The 24,657-nt window shown below is 35.6% G+C and overlaps 1 protein-coding gene across 1 annotated transcript; it reads left to right on the top strand.

Moving 5' to 3' along the window:
* Positions 1–360: 360 nt before the first annotated feature.
* On the top strand, positions 361–2,214 carry LOC149528591 (glutathione S-transferase F9-like). The gene is made up of 3 exons (XM_089808541.1): positions 361–565; positions 678–726; positions 1,547–2,214. Exons 1-3 carry the CDS (start codon positions 419–421, stop codon positions 1,984–1,986), a joined length of 636 nt encoding a protein of 211 aa, XP_089664667.1. The 5' UTR covers positions 361–418; the 3' UTR covers positions 1,987–2,214.
* The last annotated feature ends 22,443 nt before the right edge of the window (positions 2,215–24,657 follow it).

Genomic DNA, 24,657 nt, shown 5'->3' with positions numbered 1-24,657 from the left:
CAATGAAAAATAATCATCTCAGATGCATAATTCATATGGACAGTGTACCTTTCAATGATGTGCTCTCACGTCGAACAAACTTCCACTGTCCTCTTTCTATCACCATCACTGCCTTTGCTTCAAACCCGTGACTCATTTATAGGAATTGAACGACTCAGATCAATTCCATGGTCCTCCAATGCTTACCTTGCATGTTAGCCGTCGATTCTCACTGATCAATTGTACATTTGTGGAAATATGCTGACTGTTTTCTTTTGTTAATGAATAGTCCAAAAGTCAATTAGATGACCAAATTATTTTGTTAGCTCCCATCTTCTACAAATACATCTCCCATCAAAACTCTTTCAAGCGCACAGCAGATCTTGGAGCTTCTGAAAGGAATAAGAGCAATTCGTTTGTATTAGAGAAGAGAGGAGAAATGGCTGTCAAGCTGTTTGGACCAGCATATGCTTCCTGCAGCAGAAGGGTGCTTGCATGCCTGATAGAGAAAGATATTCAATTTGAAATTATTCCTGTTGATATATTTAAAGGGGAGCAGAAAAAGCCAGAGTTTCTGGCCTTACAAATAGGGCATCTTATAAATTTTCTCAGTTTGTAAATTGCAAGAAGGCATATATATAACATCTATACGGTTATTGAGATGCACCATGTTTTAAATTTGTATTTGTGTAATGCAGCCCTTTGGACAAGTTCCAGTAGTGCAGGATGGAGATCTCACACTGTTTGGTAATGATATTTATTATTGTATATTAGTTCAAGAACTATATAGGTCGTCTACACCATTGGTTTCAATTGCATACATTCATTTTATATATAGATTGCTCGGATTTGTATAACAAAGCTTTGACTCATCTGTGTGATATATTTTGATTGGCTACTTAAAAACCTGATGATGAGCTCCTCTGCATATATAAGCCTGATTAAGGCTGATTAGGGTGACTTAAACTAGCAACTCAAAGATAATATATTGATTGTGTGAGTAAACCTCATTTGGTTCATTAGGATGACTTAAAATATCTTGACTCCATATGATCTATTGGTTGTTTGAGTAATCCTGATTTGGGTGATGCATATTATCAAATTCTATATGATATATATACTTTTTATTTTAAGACCGTATTTGGGTAGTGATGATTTTCAATTTCCATGTAGTTATAATCATTGAAAATATATAAATGTTTTTGGGTACCGAGGATTCTCCCTTTCCATATTTGTATATAAAACTTGTGTGAATGGTGTAGATGATCATCTTCAATGTGTATTCAATTTACTTTTTTAGACCTGATTTGAACAGTACAGATTTCCAATTTACATATAATTAAACTCATTGAATATGTTTAAGCATTTTGTGGGTGCTAAGGATTATCATTGCCCATGTTTGTATTCAAAACCTAATGTGGGTGATGCAGATAATTATTTTTTATTTGATGTTTATGGAGTATCCTACAAATTTATGTGTTATTAGTTCATCACCCATGTAATATTATATATATGGGCTTCATTTGGGTAGTGTAGAGCTGACTTTCTATTAATTGGGCACGTGCAGAGTCAAGGGCTATCATAAGGTACTATGCTGAGAAATATGCAGGGCAAGGGACTTGTCTGCTTGGTAAGACTTTGGAGGAGAGAGCATTGGTTGAACAATGGCTTGAATTTGAAGGACAGAACTTTGGCCCTCATGCTTATGCACTAGTTTATCAACTTCTCTTTGCCCCAAGGATTAATGTGCCCCAAGACAAGGCATTTATTGAGAGAAGTGCACAAAAGTTGGGGAAAGTGTTAGATGTGTATGAAGAGAGACTGTCAAAGAGCAAGTACTTGGCAGGGGACTTTTACAGCCTTGCTGACCTCTCTCATCTCCCATTTACTGACTATATAGTGAGTGCTACTGATAAGGGATATCTGGTTAGGAACAGGAAACATGTGAATGCATGGTGGGAGGATATTTCTTCTAGACCTGCATGGAAGAAGGTTCTCGCTATGTGAAACCATGGATCACGTGGCTTGTTCTCTTGCAAATTCAAATTCTAGCCTGTTTGCAGATCAACATGAGAATCATGATTGTATCACTGCCTGTCAAGAATTTTTAGAAGCTTAAAGTGGTGAATGCTGTCTAATTTCCTTCCTTAAAATTTAATAAGAGTCTAGACTTTTGTATCTTCACAGTGCAACGAGGATATGGGTAATAAAAGTTGTGGTCTGTTCTGCAGTTAATATTGTCATTAATTTGGTTTCTTGTCTTTGATTAGATCGAGTGATATCAAAATTTAGTTTGGAGCTCAATTGAGAGGAAATTCTTTTTCAATACATGATTGTAATCAAATATTACATTTACGGATTATTTGTGATTTGTGTTGTGAAGATGTGTCGTAGAAAATAGCTCGGTGGCTAACTGGTGTTAGGATTTCTCAATGTGTTTCATATTTCGGATGTACTGTTAGGCTTCCAAATGATATTAAATATTATTGAAGAAGATTAGGGTAGAGGCTAAGTCACCAAAACACGATATCAGTGATAGGAAGAAGCTACTACAGTCAACATTATTGAAGTTGGATCTTTAAAGGGCCAATCAATGTCGGATAAATGAGGGTACGTTTTGTTTTTTGTGTGTTGGGGGGCTGGGGTTAACAACTTGTTGCCCGGTTATAGAATTGTTCCAATGCTATAAGCTACGGTTAATGTTTTGAAACTTGTCTCATTTTAATCATTGAAATGATCATTTTATCTCTGAGTTTTCGTGAGTTTTTGAATATTCATGTCCCCGGCTCGTTCCCAACTCCACACAGCACTTGAAATTTATAAAATCCAGGTTCTAAGCTCCAACTTATCATAGGTTAATGTTGTGACCCGAAATACGAATTTTCAAGTCTATCATTAACCATTAACCTCTCAAGAGGTTAATGATAACTTTCAAATTGTGCATTTTGGAGTACGTTAATTAACCTCTCCAAAAATACGTTTTTCTTAACCTCTCAAAAGGTTAATGATAACTTTCAAAACACACATTTTGGAGTAGGTTAATTAATCTCTCCAAAAAAACGTATTTCCTAACCTCTATGAGACGGTTATTAACCTGTTTGAAATTCCAAATCAGATGGTTTGAAATAAATAAATTTTTAAAAAAAAAGAGAGGTGAGAAAGTTATTCTGGCTGAACATGACATCAAAGGTGATGTGTTATCAAAGAGAAAGAACATTGAAAAAGGCAATTCTCAACAGATAACCATATGAAGCCATGGTAAGTATATTAGTGCAGATATAGTTTTTCCCACGTGAACTGTTCAATGAATTGTTTTCATGTCAATAAAGCCACAGGCAAAGCACATGAGCAGGCCACAAGTGCAAAGGAAGCTTCCAAGTGTTTAAGATAATGTTTCCAGTTCATCCTGTACGCGGTAAGAAGAGAACACTTATGCTTAACATGGGTAGATCTATTTGAATGATTAACTTAACAAGCCGCAAGTGGAGAGTAGAGCTAAGTGTTTGACAAAATGATCAGACCCGTATCTTACCCTCAATTCAAATAGATAACAGTAGGCGCTGCCCAGAATGAATGTAATATGATTGTCAAAATGTACAGAAGGATCTGCCTGATGAAAAAGATGAAAGAGACTTAGGACTCTCCAAATAACTTATTTTAATCTAATGATTCTCTTCCCTATAAAAGACACGCATATCTCCCACGATTTTTCTTAGATTTGTAATGAGCTGGTGTTTTATTCGGCCACTTGCAGAAGATGCTTTTTGCACCTGATTTTTCTTGGCAACAGCTTTCTAGCACATTCATCTATTAAAGGTTGTGGATCTCCTCTTTAGTACACGTACATCTGTTTTACATCCCAAATTCATATATTGTTGAAATGTCAACTGCCAGCGCATTAACCCTCAAGCTGTGGCCCTTTTTCACATTGGAAAATGTTTTAAATTTCATAAACTGGATGGAACGAGTCAATCAAGGGTGATGTGCAACAAGTGTTTGAAGGAATGTCTGATGAAAATGGGATTCCACAATTACTAGCCTTGGACAAATTAACAGATTGGATGAAATCTTGAGAATCTTCGATCATATGTGATCGGTTGGCAAGGAGCTCAATGCCACTTCATGGACTGCTATTATTTCACGAGTTCTACAAGCATGTGGTCACTTAAAAACTCTAGAAATGCGATATGCTCATAATGGCCGAATGATGGAGTTGGCCATGGAACACACACGTCCTCTACATGTGTTGGAAATTTGGTTAAAAATGCAAGTTTGTATGGTATTTCTCAAGGAGAAAGTAGAGGTAGAGTCCCTGGTGCTAGGGTTTCTATTTACAAGGTTTTTTGGGCTAATGGTTGTTTTGAAGCAGATATCCCTTACAGGCTTAGAGGCTTGGCCTTTGTAGTTATTCAGATATTTGGCGTCATAATTGTTATGTCTCAGGTTGCCTGGCAAATCCTTGTTATTCTTATACCTGTCATCATAATTTGCGTCTGGAATCAACATTACTATATTGCCTCTGCAGGGGAGGTGGCTAGATTGGTGAGTATTAGAAATGCTCCCATCATAAACCATTTCGTTGAGTCAATCTCATGAGCAACCATTATCAGAAGTTCCAACCAGGAAACTTGTTTCATGGAGAATAATCTACACCTGATTGATGATTATTCATGGCCTTCTTTTCACAATGATGCAATAAAGGAATGGCTATGTGTTCAGCTAAATTTTCTATCCAATCTTGTATTTTTGTTCTCATTGGCATTCCTAATAAGCTTGCCAAAGGGTATAATTGATCCAAGTCTTGTTGGCTTGGCTCTGTCATATGGATTGAATTTGAGCATAGTTCAAGCTTGGGTCATATGGAACCTCTGTAATGTGGAAAACAAAATGATTTCTGTGGAGAGATATTGCAATGGCTCTTGCTTCCATCAATAGAGATCAAGAAGTCTTATGCTGTCCTGAAATGAAAAAGTCTTCCAATTACTTGTTGAGACATATGAAGATATATACAGAGAGAACAAAAGGAACAAATGGGGTGCAATTCATTGCAGTGCAGTAGAATAATGGCTTCAAATTCTTAGGGTGAGAGCATAAAATGCATGAAGAAATGTCCTCCTCCACAATCCATGATAACCCAAATGGGCATTATGAAAAATCAGTGCATATTGGCATTATAATACCTCACCTTAAAGAAGAAGAGAAGAGCGATGGTGATATGAAGATGCAGCATGAAAGTACATACAACATAGCAAAAAGTGGTGAACCATTTGCTACCTTTCCTTCACTTGTGATTAAGATGTAGGCAGATTGGAGCATCCTATAGATGGTATACATAGATTTGGGAAGGTCACTGTGTTTGAACTTTAGCTCACATATAATCTATCAGGGATCAATAAGGATCGATTATTCAATCATCCCCTCAAAATATTTAAGGTTCAAGGTTCAGAGCATATAGGTTAATTTTTTTTGAGGTTAATTAACCTCACCCAAATCATGTATTTGGGAGGTGGTTATTAACCATGAAGAGGTAGTTATTAACCTCTGTGTCTATATAAGGACACCTATTGGCTTTGTAAAAGGGGGACTTTTTTTTTTAGTTTTAAAAATAAGAGAACACTATGCTGAATTTTTGATTGAGGGATAAATTTTGGAAAGTATGTACACTTTTTATCTCTGAAATTGAAAAATCTCTATTCCTTTCTTGGTGCAAGGAAATGAAATGAGATGTACTTTGGGTTTCTTATTTTAAAATCAAAATTGTTATATGTAGTAGTAGACATTCTAATGGTGCTATGCGAGTGTTTATGAATGATAATGAATGTACTTGGTAATATTGGTTGCCTTCAAGCGTAGTTCTTGATCACCGTTGCTATCAATCTTGTTTACCAAAGAAGGTTGTGAGGGCGTGTGGTGCATTCATCCTGAACGACTTTCTCCTGATCTTTAAAGCTTTAGATTCTTTATTCAAAAATCTTTTTCAAATCCATATCATATGAGGGAACTACCCCTCTAAACGCAGAGGAAGGCCAGATATCAAAGGCCTATCCAACTGTTGTGAACGGTTTGCCACACACTCTGTTGGGCATATTCTACTGTGACAAATCTGTTTACCAACACAACTATAAATCTCTGTGCTTTGGAAGAAAGAAACACTGCAACCATGTGACTCAAAATGTAGTCAGTACGTACCTTGCTTGAAAGTTGAAAGATATATCGTTTCAACCAACACTCAACGCATATCAACCTCCCTTACCCGTACATCAGTCAACGACATATCTTCAGAAACAATTTCCTCCAATTATGGACACTCTCCGATGCCTTCAAATTACTATCCTCTACTTTGGAATCTATGTCCTGATTAGCAAGGATGTATGCAGCTTTGTTGGCATTCTTATAGGTTTAAGAAATAGTGTATGAAGGGAAAGTCCATTCTACAAAGTATACCCAATAACTCTTTCCAGCTTTGTTGGCATACTTACTTAAGAAATAGTATATGAAAGGAAAGTCCCTTCTAAAAAGTATCCCCAATAACTCTCTCTCTCTATTTAATGATTTTTCCAATAATTTCTAATAAACAAGTATAAAGTGCATACTACAATCTTATAAAAAATTTAAAAAAATATAGTTGATATAGTTGATTTTTCACAATTGAAAATTTGAAAGAAGGTGATTGCAATTTAGAGATCTAACAAATTTCAGCTTGAATATGATGTCTAGAATTAGTATTGTAGAATCACAAAACTAGAAGAATAAGGCCGATACATAGGAAAAACTCTCTATGCTAAAAAATCCTCACATTTCAAAATATTAAGGCAATGTGGGATATGTGCAGGATCATGGTGTGCCAAAAAGTGGGGATGTGAAAAAAAAAGAGTTTGAAGACACCTAAAAGCGCTTCAAAATTCGCTCTAACTTTTTTTCACCTATCTAGGAACCAAACTTGGAAGGTAAGGCCGAGCCTTATCGGATATCCAATATAATATCGGATATCCGATTTGACATCGGATATCCGACATGAAAACTATTATTATGCCACTATTATTATGATTATTTAATATTATTATTATAATTATTATTATTATCATATAATAGTATGATATATTATTTAATATTAATATTTACTACATGATATTATTATTATTTAATATAATATTATTATTAAATAATAATAAGATATAATAATAATAATATTATTATTATTATATTAATAATATATCATATTAAATAATAATATTATTATTATAATATTATAATCGTATAATATTATACTATAATAATAATATTATAATGTATTATATTATAATAATATAATATAATATTTAATATATTATAATATATAGTAATGTAATATTTTATATATATATATATATAAGATATAATATAATAATAAAAAGTAATATCTTATAATATAATATATAATAAAAAAGTATAATATATTATAAATTATTATAATATAATATTTTTATATTATAATATATAGTAAATTAATATAATATATATAAAATATAATAATAATATATATAAAATGTAACATAATGTAATATATATTATATGCTATATGTTTTTGGGACATATTGGATATCCGATACAATATCTGATATCCAATACTTGTTGCATTGGATAAATAAAATCACAATCCCGTGGGTCCTCATTTAACGCGAATTTGGGGCCAGTATTACCACTGTGGATCGGATATCGGATACAAGATCGAATATCAGATATTCAGGTATCTTTTTTTTCCCCCCAACTCATTTTTAACCTAAATTTAATAGATTTTAGGATAATTTTATTTGTTTTAGTTGAATGTAGGGTTTTTTTGACAAAAATGGTTAAAATTTAGATTTTTTTAAATATATATTACGTTTTGCAATTCAATAGGAATGGCTGATCAAAATGATGCCACTGAGGCAGGGAATAATATTCCTCGTAACCCACCACCAAACAATCCAGTATCCCCACAAAACCATCCACCAAATAATCTTCTACCTCCTCAAAATCCTCCTTGAATCGAGGATTTGATAAATGAAAATCTCACCGAGTTGAGAAGTTTGCATAGAACATATAATAATGTACCTGCACTGGCTCCTATGTTATCCACGTTAAACACCATAGTGGATAACATTGAAACCCTTATGAACCAACAAAATGCCGCTCTTCGTTGGCGTGATGAAATGCACCATATGTTTGATGATGGTTTGGATTATGATGAGGTCGCGGCCCTCAACATAACCAAAGACAATTTGGCTAGCCTTTTTGCTAACCCAAAAATGGGTATACCAGTTGACCCAAAAAAAACCAAATTATCGATTAAATGGTGCACAAATGACGCTATACGTGCAAATTTTTGGGATCATTGGTGGATGGTCTTTGATATCCCTCCACATGGCAATTTAGACATACCATTTTATTTCCTTAGAAAATTATATGCAGAATTTGTGTTGAAACTTAAAGTGAACTATTGGAGCACGAAGCCCAACATGGGCTTAGGACTAGGAGCTCCTCAGGATAGACCCTCTTCCCAACAGAAGAAACTTGGCACTTTTGTCCCCCCCCCTGCTGATATCTCCCCCCCTCCTCGAGTGCAGCATCCAGATATTATGGCAGAGGCTAGCTCTCAGACCATCAAAGCCATTCATAGGTTGAGTAGCCTAATGATATCTTAGGCTAGGTCAGTCTTGCCTCCTCGTGTTGATGATGTTGGTGCTAGTTCATCATCGGCTAGCTCATCACACGTTTGTGTGCCTCACACTTGCATTACATGCAAGAATATTTGCTTGGGTCCCATAGGTGATTTTTCTGAGTATCATTTTGTATTAGATGAGGATACACCAAATGCACATGCAGAGGCTACAGACCCTAATGCAAGAGAGGAGGAGAATGCAGAGGCATGGACTCCTTCGGTGTTGGTACGTGTATAAATTTTTTTTTTATGACATATGTGATTTAAAGTTAATTTTTATAATAGAGTAATTTTAATTTTTAAGCCATACTGACTTTTACATGTATGTGATCTTAATTCATGTTTAGTTGATGACTGAGGAGGAGCTCAGATAGATAGACGATGCTACACTCTTGGCCATTTCATTTGGCCTTGAGACATCTATGGTACATTATGTTGTGTTCGCATTTTTTTTTCTATTTGATATTGTAGCATATATGGTTGCTAATCTTTCTTTCATCTTGCAGATACCACCTGCCCCGGGGGGACAAAGTGCGGGGTGTGAGCCAACATGCACTGACAAAGGAAAGGTAATTAGATGTTTTCTAATTGATTAAATATCGATGCATTCTTGTAAAATGTTTGTGGTAATCTCATTTAATTACATTCTTTATTGTATATAGGGTGTGGCTACTAGCGATGAGCCTGTACAGATTCGGCGTCCTAGATCATCAGGGATTTCCATTCGCACAAAGAGCCCCATTGTATGTATAAGTATCATTTATTTTTTATTTTTCTTATTGATGCAGAGGAAATTATGATTGTTGTTACGTACAATTTCTGTGATTTTTTCCGTACCAATAATGATTCATGTCTTGCATATGTTCATTACAACTTAAATAGGTTTATATGCACCTGTCCAACCGACCAAGTTGGTTACAAAGGTTTATTTAATCAAACAAATACCAAATTACTACTTTCCCTCCAAAACTAATATGACCGTTTGAATTTGAAATTCAAATTTCAAACTATAGTTTTTATGCATTTCCTAACTTTCTAAACTATTCCATTGACTCAAAATTGGTCATATGGATTTATTAAATGCAACTAAGTATGAAACTATCCTAAGACTACCCCATATGGCTCTTTTGGCCATTTTACATCATGTTGCCCTTAGGTCCTTACTAGGACTTTTATGACTTTTGTCTTTTAAAGTACATTGTTTATTACATAATTCCATTATTGGTTTTAATATATCCCAATTAACAATCAATGATGTCTTTGATCCTCTATCTTCATCTGGTACCAAGGCTTTCTTAGATGATTTAATAGGTGCCCCTGCACCAAACACCCCACCTTCAAAGCAACTCTTGTCCCAAGAGTTAAGGGGTACTATCTTCTTTCCTCCCATCCTTCTAGAGGGATGTTTGCAACTTTGCACCTGCAATGTATTACTCTACACACCTGCATACAAATCCTTAGAAACAAAAAGCATTGGATCCTTGTTACTAGTCATGGTAACCTTACTGCCTGCTGATTGTGAACAGTCATGTTTTATCCTTGACAAAGGCTGAATAACTTGTTGTCTAAGGTCATGCTGACCCTGTCTCTTATCCTCCATGGATATGTTCACTTCTTTTTTCACTCTCGTCACCAAAGGACACCATACTATTCCTATCATCACTCCTTTTGCTATCACTGTCTGCTTGTAAGAAGAATTCTGAGTTTTGTCTTGAACAATCTCATCCTTCATAACCCAAAGAGATGGCTTCAGTGGCAGATCTATCAAATCATGTTTACTCTCCCTCTGTGCCTACAAGTCCACAAACTCTTTCTTGCCAAAAAAAATAACTCTTTCCTCATCATGACCAGTGAAAGGATTTAGCTTAAACTTCACACCATCTTTGAGTACTATATAAACATTTGATGAGCCAAAATGAATAGTGTTCGTTGAGGCTTGCCAAGGCCTTCCAAGGATTACATGGCAGCATGTCATTAGAATGAAATCACATATAACTTGATCTTTATATTCTCCTATAGAGAAATCCACTATTGATTGCTCCCTTACAACAATATTTTGTTCATCATTGACCGAAGGTGCCCTATATGGTCTATCAATAGGATACTTCTTCAATCCTAGTTTATTTACCATTTCATAAGACACTAAATCATCAAAGGAACTAGAGTCTATTATCATCTTACAAATCTTACCATGGTTCATGCAATTTGTCTTGAAAACGGATGGTCTGGTCTCCTTTTGTAACCTCCTCAAGATTAATAGCTCTGGCCCTTCCACCACGCTCTCTTCAAGGAGGCATTTGTTGCTGCATTTGTGGTCCTCTTCTCACCATCAAAAGTTCTCCTTCAAGTTCAGGGTCTACATTATCATACTTCTTTTCTTCCTCTTCTCCTTGGGTCAAGGTGACTCTCCTCTCCTCCTTCCTGAAATCCACACCTTTCTCAGGGCACTTGTAGGATTGATTGCCTACTCCTCCACATGTGAAGCATTTACCTATTAAAACACTATTACCTCTTCCACTTCCAAATCTTCCTCCCCTGAAACTTCCTCTTGTCTCAGATGTAATCTCTTTTCCTTTATCTTTGTCTTGATTGTTTGAAGTGTCAAACTGACTTCTTACACCTCTTCCTCTCATTGTTCCACCTCCTCTCTGATTTGCTTGCCTCTCATTCTTTCTTTTCAACTTATCCTCTGCTCGGATTGCCAACTGAAAACATTCTCCAAGTGTCCTTGGTACATACAATCATATTTCATCTTGAATATTGTACTTGAGGCCATTAATGTATCTAGCCACCTTCTCATCTTCATCTTCTAGTCCTCCCCTAATACTTAGGGTATGGAATTGCTCAGTATAGGACATGACATCCATATCCCTCTGTTTCAAATTGTTCCTTCTTATCTTTATTTGGATTGCTAAATCAGATGGCAAGAATTGATTTCTCACCATGGTCTTCATTCTCTCCCAATCTAAAATCTTATTCAATCCCCTTTTGATGCAGAGTCTGTAGCAACTACCTTCCACAATCCAATAAATGGCTGTCACAATCCAACTTAGGATTCTAGGACTTCTCACAAGTCCTCTTACCCACTCCGGGTATACTCAACCTCCAAGCCAAACAAGGCAATCCCACTTCAAAAGCCTCACCAACTGTCACCAGGAATGGAGACAATCATGGACATACTGTTCCAACCCAAAATCATCAATTTGTTTGGTTTCACCAAACTCTCAACACACCTTTGCACTTCTAGGCCTACAAACCTTGTAGCCTTCCAATTAGCTTCTTTGCACTTTTCTCCTAGTATCCCTTAATAGCATAGGGACTTCTCCATAGGTCCAAACACCCTTCTTGGCACCTACTAAGAATCCAAAAGCTTTTGGGCTGATCTTGCTCCAGCACCCTCCAAACTGCTTCTTGGTACCTAGGCCTAGTTGATCAAGTTAGGCTAGGGCTTCAAGGAAGAATGGGCAAGGTGGATTCCCAAGATCCAAAACACTTAAGGAAATCTCCAACACAGTCAATGCATCCAACTCTAGCACTCAAACTGATCAGAAGTGCAAATAAATTTTAAACCCCAACTCCTTTTTGAGTCAAACCAAAACCAAAAGTTTCCTAACTACCCTTGCAACTATTTCATACACTTAGCAATCATAAAAGTTTTGTACAAATTCGTACCAGCATAACAACCAAGTGATTACCAGTAAATTTCTAGAAAATTAAAGTTTTAATTATTTTTTCTCCAAACCACCGTACACTCTGATCTCCCCCTTTCAACTGAGATCACATATGACATATCTAAAGGTCTGCATGACCATTGGAACAACCATATAGGCATTTCCAACCATAAAAAAAAAAAACAACCACTTTTTGCTAATATTGTTTAGACTCTAAATACCCTATTCTAAGGCCTTTTGGTCCCATGGAGTCACTTGGTTTCTAACCACACCAAAATGCTTGTGGGCCTTACATGTGCCTTTATTACAAAACATAGACCAACTTGTAAAATATGGACCAAACCTTTATTCCAGTTTCCTAATCTACTTCAATCCTCGCTTTCATGGAGTGGCAAGGTGTCCGGCAACATAGATACTTGTTCCCCCCCGCCACATAGGTTAGGTGCCCTGCACCACCTTTCCTCTCTCTCATTCTAAACACTAGTCCACCAAGTGAGTGTTGTTCTTCTCAGTCTTGCTTTTGCTACTTTTACCTTCTTATCTGCCTCTATGTCTTCAAGATCAAAGTAGTTCTCAAGGGCCTCTATCCACCCTAGCACTTCTTCACTACCCATTTTACCCTGGTATATTGGTAAATCAATATGGTTCTTCTCACCATTACCTTGTACTGCCTTAATGATTCTCATAAATCTCCTTTCTTCAGGATCATCTGTTGTCTCATGCTCTTGCCTTGCATTACCAACCTCTTCTTCTTCATGGTTCTCTCCATGATTTCTTCCTCTAACCTCTTCTCCTTTAGGTTCTTGTCTTTCCTTTTCTAAGGATTCTATCCTTTCAATAAGCTTCAGCCTCTCTCTTCTCATCTATCTTTCTTCCCTCACTCTAGATGCTTCAAGTTCTCTCCTCTCTCTTTTCTCTCTTGCCAACTCTTCTCTCAATTCTCCAAGTTCTCTTGCCATTTGATTTTTAGGAGGCATTTTCACAACAAGTTTTCTTCCTTCCCAAGGGCCAACTCACTGATTCTCTTTCTTTCCTTAGCAAGAAATCTATGGACACCACTTATGTACCTTTCAACTCTAGGACACACAAGGAGGAATTAGACACGCCAAGGCTTCAACAAAGGGACCAACACACTAAGGATAACAAAGACTCCTATGATGACAAAATCTACAACTTATCTACTCCCAAAAGACCTTGTTGATGCTCTAATACCATTTGATACAGAGGATGGAGGATCTAACCAAAACCTTTCAAGTTCAAGCACAATATGGACCCAACCCCTATGTTTCAATGGTGTTCCCAAATGCACACAATGCCACCAAAGACTCCAAACTTGGATTTACATTCACCAAGTGTCCCCTCCACCTCTACACACCTTAAAAAAATTCAACCAAAATTTTTCTAAGGTTTCCAAACCCACAAATCTTTAGTAGATACAAAAGAGACCAGTTTTGCCCTTTACTAGGCTATTCTCTTCTTTGGATCAGCAGACCCTGTTTTCTTAATTTTTCTCCCAAACTTTCCAAAACACCAAGAAAATAAACTAGCTTTTCAGATACCCTTTTTTGATTTTTATAACATATCCAAAAATTAGATATCACTCCTTTGGAAAGATTGTACGGAACATGGCAGTTTGTCTCAGAATTAGGCCTAATTAGACCACTTTTACAAAGCAAGTACCCTTCAAAATTTCAATCTGACTTAATCCTTTTTCATAGTCTCTATTAATTATCTAAATCAAAGGATTTTCAAGATTATAGGTCTTGGTCACACTCCTAAACACCCAAACTTCAAAACCCTCCTTAAAATGGCTTAAAAACTAGGGCCTGCTTGTTCAAACCCCAAAATTCAATTCTAGAACTTCTCCTTCCGCATTCACCATTAATTTACATATCTAAGATGACATTACCACTCATTCCAATACCATAAAGCACTTACAAAACAAAGGATTCTCCAAGTTGCTCTTGAAAACCAAGCACTTTCATTCAATTTTCTGAGACAGTCCATACAAATCTGACCCTCCAGGCCGTACAATCACAATTTATAAGTTTCAAGGGATGGTTAGTAACCCCCTCAACCACCTCCAATAAGTTTCATTTGTTAACTCTTCATAAAATTTAAATTATGGAGTTTCCCTCCAAAAAACACATAACTGTTACTATTCAAATTTCTAACTATTAAACTACTTTTAATGGGCTTATTGAACGTTTTGACTTGTCTAATGAAAAGATATGATCATGAAGACCTACATGAACCTATCAAATGACTCATCTACCATGTGAAATCCTAAAATCCCATCTCATGCCTAATTACAACTTTTTTCCACATATGAGTCCAACATTATAACTTTGTATGCTTCCATGAGCCATAATTGGTGCAAGGATTGCCCAATTGACTTCAAGAGATGCTCCATGACCTCTGTTATGCCTTGGATCTTCAATGTTCCCCTGATGAGCATGGGATTCTCCTGCATCACTTATCTTCATAAATAAATTCAAAACTAATTTTCGTGATATTAACGACTACTATTTTGTATCTCATAGGAGACTCCTAGTGCACATGAGGTCCGACAGGACAGTTATGTAGATTTGATGATGCGACCACTCACTCCTGAGGAGGAGCCTACAATAGTAAGTTGTAGTTTGAATTCATGATTAAATATGTTATAAATTTAGCATGCTATGAATTATAATGTTATAGTTTAAATTATAGATTCATCTGACAAAGGTATTTGAACATATACAACCCACAATTAGAGAGGTACCAGCATTGCCGAGGGCATACGAGAGGACTCCTGACCGGCACAGGAGGTCGACGAGAGAGGTATTTATTATGAAATTTTGATAGTATTAATGTCCATTACGGAAAAGATCATTATACATTTGAGTAATTCAATGTTAGATACGTAGAACCATATAAATTTAGTAGTCTAACTTTGGATTTTCCTTTTTTGTTTATGTAGGAGGCATCTGATCCACCTAGTGCAGTGAAGAGGCTGCATTTTGATCATCCACCAGCACCCTAGGATAGTATAGTTTTCATAGGATGCATCATGAGACATTTTGAGATGGCATATGCCACATTGTATACATGAACATTGATATTATACACATTCAGATGGCATGATCAGCCACATTTTGTATATGGATCTATGTATTTTGATATATATTTGAGTACTTTGTCTATGGATACATGATCTTTGATATATATTTGTGTAAAATGTTGTCTATGGATACATGTATTTTGATATATTTTTTTTTCATTTATGTGCACAATGATATACATATTAATTTAGTATCTAGTATTGTTCAATTTATTGTGGATCATGTGTCATGCCCTAAATTTTACTACTAAAAACACAACAATTTTTTATTTTTTTTGTAGCTTATGAAGTCACATAAGAAATTACATATTGTAAAACAAGGTTATCATTGGATAGGAGTTCAAGACTCGTGTGGATAATGTCATCCGATTGTAACATTTTAGTCACAGGTGGTTTTCAAATAGATTGGATGACAGTCTAGCTCAAGTTAGTGTCATGAATCAAACGAGAAAGTTCAAGATACAATAGTCATAAATTAGTGAGGTATTTCATATCCTAACAAGCCTCTGATACTAATATTCTATTAGGGTCTGTCGATTGTATCATATGGACTAGGTCGTGATTCTAGCATGTAAGGGAAGGGGATTAGAATCACTTATTATCCTCATTACCAATGTACACACATTCATTAATCATCACAATATATATTAATGTGATAATTACTATATGGTGTGGAAGTGTAGTATATCTTAATTGATTTAACACACATATCTAGAGAATTTAGATTTAGTACTCATCACATGAGCACCCTTAGTCAAATAAGAAAATGTGCACTTATCTACCACACTATATCGGATCTAACCATTGGAAATTAGAAAAGATATGCCCCAAAGGTAGCTTCGAAGTCTACATGATGGAGAAGGGGCCACTTGCATTGATAGTATCCATCATTCAACACATTAGTTACACAACTTATGGAATAAACAATTTGTTTTATGTTCCAAATGTGTATCATGTGCTTGCATCCATATCTTACTAGTTACAGGTCCTCTCAAAGATTGGACTAATACTGAGTCATTTTCTCCCTCTTTACTCTATTTAGTCATCCTTGTGCATTCTATCAACATTTCTTCCTCACCAAACTAGCACTCACTACAGTTTCCTAAACACAAAAATTACTATTTCAATACATAAATTAAACTCACTCTAACAAAAGACAATTACTAACCATCTAGCTCATCAACTACTAACTAATCTAGCTACATTGCCATGCTTTTACATTTACTATTTTAATTACTATAATTACTATACTATTACATTTACTTTTTACATTATTACATCTAATTATTCACCATAAGCTCACTTTCTCACTATCAATATTATTATTATCAAAGCATGTTAAGATTCAAAGTAGTTTCATAGTATGAATTAGTAAGCACATAAAATGAGGAACTCTTAGTAAGTCTAAGGGCCAATTCAAAGTACTTAACTCAATAATAATTCACGATCTATATTTAAACACATCCTACTACACCATCGTATTGAGTGTGTCAATTTAAATTTGTTAGATGAATTGTTTATGCAAGGATTAGGTGCAAGCGTATAAATAAGGTTTGTATATAACATAGCTTGTCATATCATGAAATTAATTTGATGATTTCCTTGCTTAGAATTGCATTAAGCTTGGTAATTAAAATCAATGTTATCCATGCATGTGATATGAACATAAAATTTTCCTTCCAAATTATTGAGTGCACAACAAGATTGTAAGCAATCTACTAAGTTTTAAATTTATACAATCGATGGTATCACATAACATCTATGGATTGTCATTATCAACTAGTCATTTACAATAACACAAGGAGAAAACTTTCTTTCACATTTTCAAATGATAACAATGATGTCAAAGCAAATCTGTGACTCATACCAATACTTTCATAACAATATAAACTCCAAATGAAACATGCATATACAACCTTATCAATTATTTCCTCTACACGTACATTAGGGAACGATGATACAATCTCCTTCCATCACAATGGGGCAACATAAGGGACTTTTCAAAATCATAAGGAACATGAACATTGAAAGATATGGACAATGAGTCACAATACAACAAGATGCACAATGATTTCACACTAATCTACATGGAATGAACACCATTCAAGCACTCACATGAATGCTACTCCACAATGCAATGCAATGCATACTCCATTGATAAACTCCACACTTTCATATTTTCTTAACCATGCTAAAAGAAAGAAATGGAAAAGAAGAAAGTTTGAGATACCAACCTTGGTCCAAGCTAGGGTAAGGATAGTTGTAGTAGAGCTCCCCTAATCTCCCTCCAAAACCTAACTGTCTCTAAAATTAGAGAGTGGGAAAACACCCCACTAGTTTTGCCAAGACCCTCTAATAAAGCCTTCCCACTAACTTATTTTAGCAAAAACACTAAGCCACTCCATCCTTACAAACTTGTCTCCTCTAACAGTTCATTGATAGCCCTATTGAGCTCTGAGTTATGACCCTCAAAGGATCGACCTCAAAATGCACTTAGAGCACCTTGGAGACTCCTTGGTATGAGGTGGCCGCAAATGATGGATGGTCTTCATGGCCAGAACAAGAGTGTGACTAGGGTTCACCCGCCCATATGGAGCTAATGGAACTGACGATTTGATGCCAAGATCAGCAGTTTCAAAGTTATGTTGTGGTGCACCTATGAACTGAGGCACACTGTGAGTTTTGGCATCAAGCGAGATTGTTGTGCTGAATCCAAACAGAATGTGATCTCTCAAAAATGAGATAGGTTATTTTAGGCCTCAATATTACCGTCCTATAGCATTTGATAGTTCATCGATAGCCCTCACGAGATCTGAGTTATGACCCTCGAAAGATTGACCTCAAAATGCATTTAGAGAACCTTGGGGACTCCTCAGTACGGGGTGACCGCAAATGATGGATGGTCTTCGTGGCCAAAAAAAGGGCGTGACTAGGGTTTACCCGCCAATCTGGAGCTAATGGCACTAACAATTTGATGCCAAGATCAACGGTTTCAAAGTTACGCTGTGGTGCACCTATGAACTGAGGCACACTGCAAGTTTTGGCATCGAGCAAGATCGCTGTGCCGAATCCAAACAGAATGTGATCTCTCAAAATGAGATAGATTATTTTAGGCCTCAACATTAGTGTCATGTAGTATTTGATAGTTTATCGATAGCCCTCACGAGCTCTGAGTTATGACCCTCAAAAGATCGACCTCAAAACACACTTAGAGAACCTTGGGGACTCCTCAGTAAGGGGTGGCCACGGACGATAGAGGGTCTTCGTAGTTGGAACAAGGGTGTCACTACAGTTCACCCACCCACTTAGAGCTAATGACACTGACTTGTAGCCATTAGGAGTTAGATTTTGAAAAGTTGTCAAGAAAGGTTGACCCCTTTGACTTGTATCATGAAAGGTTGCTTTGTGCCTTGCTTGATTGTTTGAAGACTACTCCATGTGTCACTATATTTCTTGGAAAAAAAATTGCTTTTGAACATCAAGCTTGCAATATTATCAATTATTGTCAAAATTTTTCAATCAAGTCAAAACATCAAGTGCAAATATTTGTTTCCATTTTTTGCTAAGGGGAGTTTCATAAATTGACTTTGATTTTCTATGTCTCTAGTGCTTGAACATGCTTAAAATGGCTCTTTGGTCTTAGAGCTATTGGTATTTTCTAACTTCATGGTCTATGATATGCATACTAAGAATTTCTTTCACTAAATAGTTTCCTTGATCTATTGACTACACTTAAATTTGTTCACTTGTCATCTCTCTTTCTTTATCTACATTGCTATTTGGGATTTTTTCGTAGCTCTTGACTTGAGTCACTAGTGTTGTAACCTGCTTGGACAATTTGTTTGACAAGTCACTCATTCATTTCTACCTCTCTTGGACATCAAATTATCTTGTGTCACCTTATTAGCTTCCTCTAGTCTCCTTCATGCTTTATTATCTATCTACCACTATGGTATTCAAAGCTTGTGCTACGAAACCTCAACCAAATCTAGATGATCATGATATACTCCATGCCACTAAAGAGTTTCAAGATCTATATGTTCAATACAAAGAGCTAGAAGAGACAAATAATCTTTCTTACCTTCATCTCTCTAGGTACATGATAGAAATCAATTCTAAAGTTGAGAAAAGGTTAGAGGAGAATATTTCATTCTTAAATTAATCTCCCTTAAGACCTTTACATACACACGAGTCATCTTCTTCAAGGTCTACATATTCTATGCCAAGACATCAAATATCTTCATCTTCTAGATCTAAAGACCTCTTTAGAGAACAAGCAAGTGATACCTCCTTTGAGCCTATGCCAAACTTTCATTATGGACTTATCTTTGACCAAGATAGTGATGAAGACATGGATGCATTCTATTCACTTAAGAAACAACAAAATTCTCATGGAGAAATTTTTGAGAGAACTTTTACTCCATTGGAAGATTCTCATGATAACATCTTGCAAACACTTCTTGATAATGAATCCATCACATTACTAGACAACTCTAGACCATATGAACCCAAAATCAAACCTCCATGGTGGAGAAATTATCATTATTGCCACTTCCATGGAAGAAAATTTCATAAAACTAAAGATTCCATAGTGTTGAAACATAAAATCGAATATCTCATTTATGATGGGATTGTTGATACCTCTAATGACTCATGTGTCACAAGATCATGTTGATGAACCTATGTCAAGTGATGATTTCCTTGACACCTTCACTTCTTATAACACTAATGAACCTCCTAAAGTGCTAAAGCTTTCAAAAATGCCTCCACCAAACAAAGAACCTAATTCTTTCCATATAGACCATGTGTACCCTCAAGAGCTACAAATAAAGAAAATCAAGCTAACCTTCACTTGTTTGCAAACCTTTTCCATGCTACTAATACTAAAGAACCTCAACATTAATGCAATACTATGATTACTATGCCCACTTTAGCTAATCCTGCATTATTGCTTTAAGATTCTATCATGCACACCTCACATTTTCCCTTGTCCTTAGAAGGTGCTCCATATCAAGATGACTCTCAAAAGGAAAAATATATAAATAAAGATCAAGATCAAACACCTTTTCATCTCATCCAAAATTTCACCTTTCTATATCCTGTGTGTTACCTACCTCCTACATATGATGAGGATACCATTTCCACTACCTCCATTGAGCTTACTGAAACTTATGGGAAAAGTGATCTTTCTATGCTATATAAAGAAAGATGTCAAGATCAAAGTGTCCCCTCATGTTCTACTTCTCCATATCCACTTCAAAACTATGCTCAAGATTCAAACACTCCTATCAAAGGTCTTTCTCCTATAAAAGGTACTCATGAGTCTATTAATGACTTTGGTCATGCTACTCACTCTAAAGATGTTGAAATCCCTAGTCACTATCCCTTTGCATTTCGTAATTCTATCCTTGGTCCTTATCCATCTAATCTAAAGTCTTCAAACCTTCTCCTACACTTTCTACTTCTAGCTCTCCAAAGTCTCTCTTGAAAGACTTTAATATTGAACATAAATCTAAGTTGACATTCAATATTCCAAAGGCTTCCACTCCATTTTCTTCCAAACATCTTTCTCAAAACCTTACAAATATTCCACTCAATCTTCTTCTAACATTGTCCTACCAGCTCATACATCTAGGGATTGATCCAATTCCTCCATCATTCAAAAACCCTCCAAGGTGTGTCTAAATGTTGATCTTCCCCACTTTGTCACCTACCCTTATGCAATGTTTTCAAAGCTACACTTACCTACTATCCATACTCATACAATCCTTCCAAGGAATGAACTCTTATCCTACTATCATCTCACTTCCTTCACCCTATCAACATCATTGAGTATACTTATCTATGGTCTTGGCTTATCATAACTTATCTTTCCTTTAGGAACACTATCTAACTTTAAAATAGTTGACCTATTTCTAAAAAAAATTTAAAAAATAGAAAAGAAGATAAAAAATGTGCCTTGGTGAAAACCATTATCTTATCCATGAGATTCCCTATTTTACTTTCTCATTCACTCATAGCCTTCATATCCAACTTCATATCATGTCATTATGCATGTGCTATCTTGCTTACTGGCTTTAATTGTGTATCCTACATGCTATCTTCTTTCATGGATTTCATGGCTTATCCCAAATGTGCTTCATACAACTTTTCAATATGAAAGTCTTTCAAAACATTATACAATATTAAGAGTCTTTATGCTTTCAAATGCTATGATTGGTTGCAAAATGGAAGAAATCAAGTATTCTAATTGTTCATCCATACTTTCAAGATTTTTCTTATTTGATTAGTTTGATAAAAATAGTTTTAATAATCATAATGTCATCTTTATGTCAAATAAGGAAAAACCCAAATTTGTAATAATATATCCGCATGCAATTATCTTTTATATAGTTATAAATTCTCTTAAAATTATCCTTATAGCCTTGTATCACATGCAAATATGATTTGCAAGAACTTGTTCAATATCTTCCTCTTATAATTCCTTACAAAGAACCTACCAAAATACAAAAACCATATACAAAAAAAGTACACATTTTACATCATAATACATCATAAATTTTAGAAATTCTCCCCAATACCACCCCCCTCCAACTCTTCATGATGTACCTACATTCCAATTTCATAAAAAAATTAGTAACTTATTGTATTAAACAAGATAATCATCAATTCATTAAATCATTATGAAGAAAATAACATAAGATGTATATATACCTAGTCGAGTATTCCAATAGGGTCCTCTATCTATTTTAGGGTCTCCAACAGGGCTTCATGATCAGCATTAGCAATAGTAAAAAGTTCTTTTACTTTTGGTCTTCCTTGATGCTTCAATAACTTTACATTTGTTGCTATAATAAGATGCGAATATATGAGAATTACTTTGTGCTTCTGATAGTCTTCGAATGCAGGAATTCTATTCCTTTTAAGCATGTATGTCTGCAGCCATGTTCCAACAACAACCACTGAACCAGTAGGATATGTGAATCCATCATCATCTGTGATCGGTTGTGCAAGTTTTTGTTTTCCTCTTACACAACGTGCTAACCAATAATTAGATTTCTCATCATTCCCCTGTGGTGCAACCAATGCAAAGACATGTCCTGGCTAAAGTAGATTTGATAGATGGTTATGCTCAAGTGAACTTTCCATGTCATCATTTTTGATAGAGGGTATGATAGACAATGGATTAAGATAATGTGGAGCTCATGTGTCGACACACTCACTTGACTCACAGTGATCCCAATCACACTGAAAACAAGTACGACAAAAATAAGCTAGTTGTCATGTCCAAATGGTCCATGTACTAAAATCAGAGCTCCAAAATGAATGCATTTTTTATGAGTCTCTCACTGTAGCACAATCTAATCTATCACGTATGGACCCTTCCTCAACCAACCAAAAGAACCTGCGTACCACTAAATCAAGAGTTCCCTCCTATGATAATGCTAAACTACACCAACCAACAATGCTACGAGCATCAAGAAGCTCTATTATTGAAATCTTTAGTTGCTTCTTAACTAGAGCTCTCTTCACACATGCCCCTACTCCATCATGCTCCCCTTTTCCATGGCCGGACTCAAAAAAACTCCAAATATGAGGCACGCCTCTCTCTACGTGCATCCTACACAACCAATAACACATGCGAGCATTTTTGAATTGACCTGTACAATTATCTGACCAAATGATATGTCTATCCATAGCAATTGCATGCTCATGTAAGAAATCAAAAAAATTCTCAAAACAATGTTGCACAAACTCATGAGAGTGAGATCTATCATCACTCATAAAAAAAATGATACTCTCTAATAATCTTTCGATTATCTTCCGCACTATCAAGGGCATGTCTATATGTTATGTGAACAAAAATTGCAATCTGAATGGAGTTGTAATACCGAAATCGTGTCTCATTTTGAGGTTACAATGTGTAGTTCTCAGTAAAATCAACAACTGATATAATAGTGCGAATGGGAAAAGTCTCCTTACACGTTCTAAATTGTTGATCCAACCACTGAGACCTGTGACTATGTCTTGCATACTTGTAAAAAAGATTTGCCTTAAAATCTGAAATAAAATTAGCCACACTGATATCTTTTCCAACCAATTCACATCTAGAGCTCTCACTCCCACTCTTCAATGTGTATTTCACCATTTCATATATCCTTTTTTTTAGTATTGTCTTTCTAAGATCTTGTTCGCACCCCTCATGGAAACATGTGTCAAACTTGGATAAGCCACCACATTCTGAACACTTCTCATTTAAGCAAGCATTTTTATAAAAGGAACAACCATCAACTCTAAGACATAAGAGTTGATCTAGCAAGTCTCTTGATATTTTGGAGGCCCACTAGCCCCACAATCCTCCAACATTTCTTTACTATGCAAAGTAGAATGGATGGAGCGTAATAGTTCATGGTGCATAGAAAACTCAACATGATATTTGCAACAACATGTATTTTGAATTTTGAGTGGCAGACAATAAAATGGCCTCAAAGATTCAAAAGCCCTTTGTGATATATGAAGACTTGAATGACTCTCTCTAAATTGTTTGAACAACATAGTTTAACTTACCTCTAAATGGTGTTTAGGATGTGGTATGTAGTCTCTGATGCCAATTCTCAACTTTAAGACATCTTTAGCATTGGGTGATACTCATGAGTTAGAGTGCCAAAATTGTGTAATTTCTTCCTTCACATCGTCAGATAGCTTCTTATCAAAATGTGGAAGTCTCCCACCAAATACCCATGTTTCATTTTGAAGAGGATGTAGTGCCTCTCATGTTTGCAGTCTGTACCTTATCTATTTTTTTTTATTCGAGAGATACTTGATACTCTTTTGATATATGTACCTTAAGACAACTTGAGGGTCAAATGTTATACTTTGATTTCTGTACCATAGATGCTTTGTTACTATGCTGTTTAGTTTATCATATTTGCATGTTGATGTTATTTTTGAGATGACAGTAGATCTATGATAACTGATTACCTGGTGACATGATGTATTGGACCTATTTGTTGACTATGCTATGAGATGGATTCTATACTATGGTTATTTACTTCAATCTCATCTTTTACGCTTTCTGTGAATGTGAGTGATGTAAATGGATTAAATAGGTATTTTAATACATGTTGCTTTGGCTATGATATTATTTTCCATTGCACTTGATCGTGTGTTTTAGTGTGCAGGAATTATATCCCTAGCAGTGGCCTATGGAGTTAGTGATCCAG

The sequence above is a fragment of the Cupressus sempervirens genome, chromosome 11, assembly GCF_028749045.1.
Source record: "Cupressus sempervirens isolate cs-2001-9-10 chromosome 11, ASM2874904v1, whole genome shotgun sequence".
NCBI lineage: Eukaryota > Viridiplantae > Streptophyta > Pinopsida > Cupressales > Cupressaceae > Cupressus > Cupressus sempervirens.
Note: the sequence above shows the minus strand (reverse complement) of the source record. Positions and strands in the feature narration are given on the sequence as shown.

Coding starts and splice junctions, on each gene's coding strand:
- LOC149528591 (XM_089808541.1), top strand. CDS start 419: ATGGCTGTCAAGCTGTTTGGACCAGCATATGCTTCCTGCAGCAGAAGG. Junction 566..677: donor CAGAGTTTCTGGCCTTACAA/ATAGGGCATCTT, acceptor TGTGTAATGCAG/CCCTTTGGACAAGTTCCAGT. Junction 727..1,546: donor TGGAGATCTCACACTGTTTG/GTAATGATATTT, acceptor GGGCACGTGCAG/AGTCAAGGGCTATCATAAGG.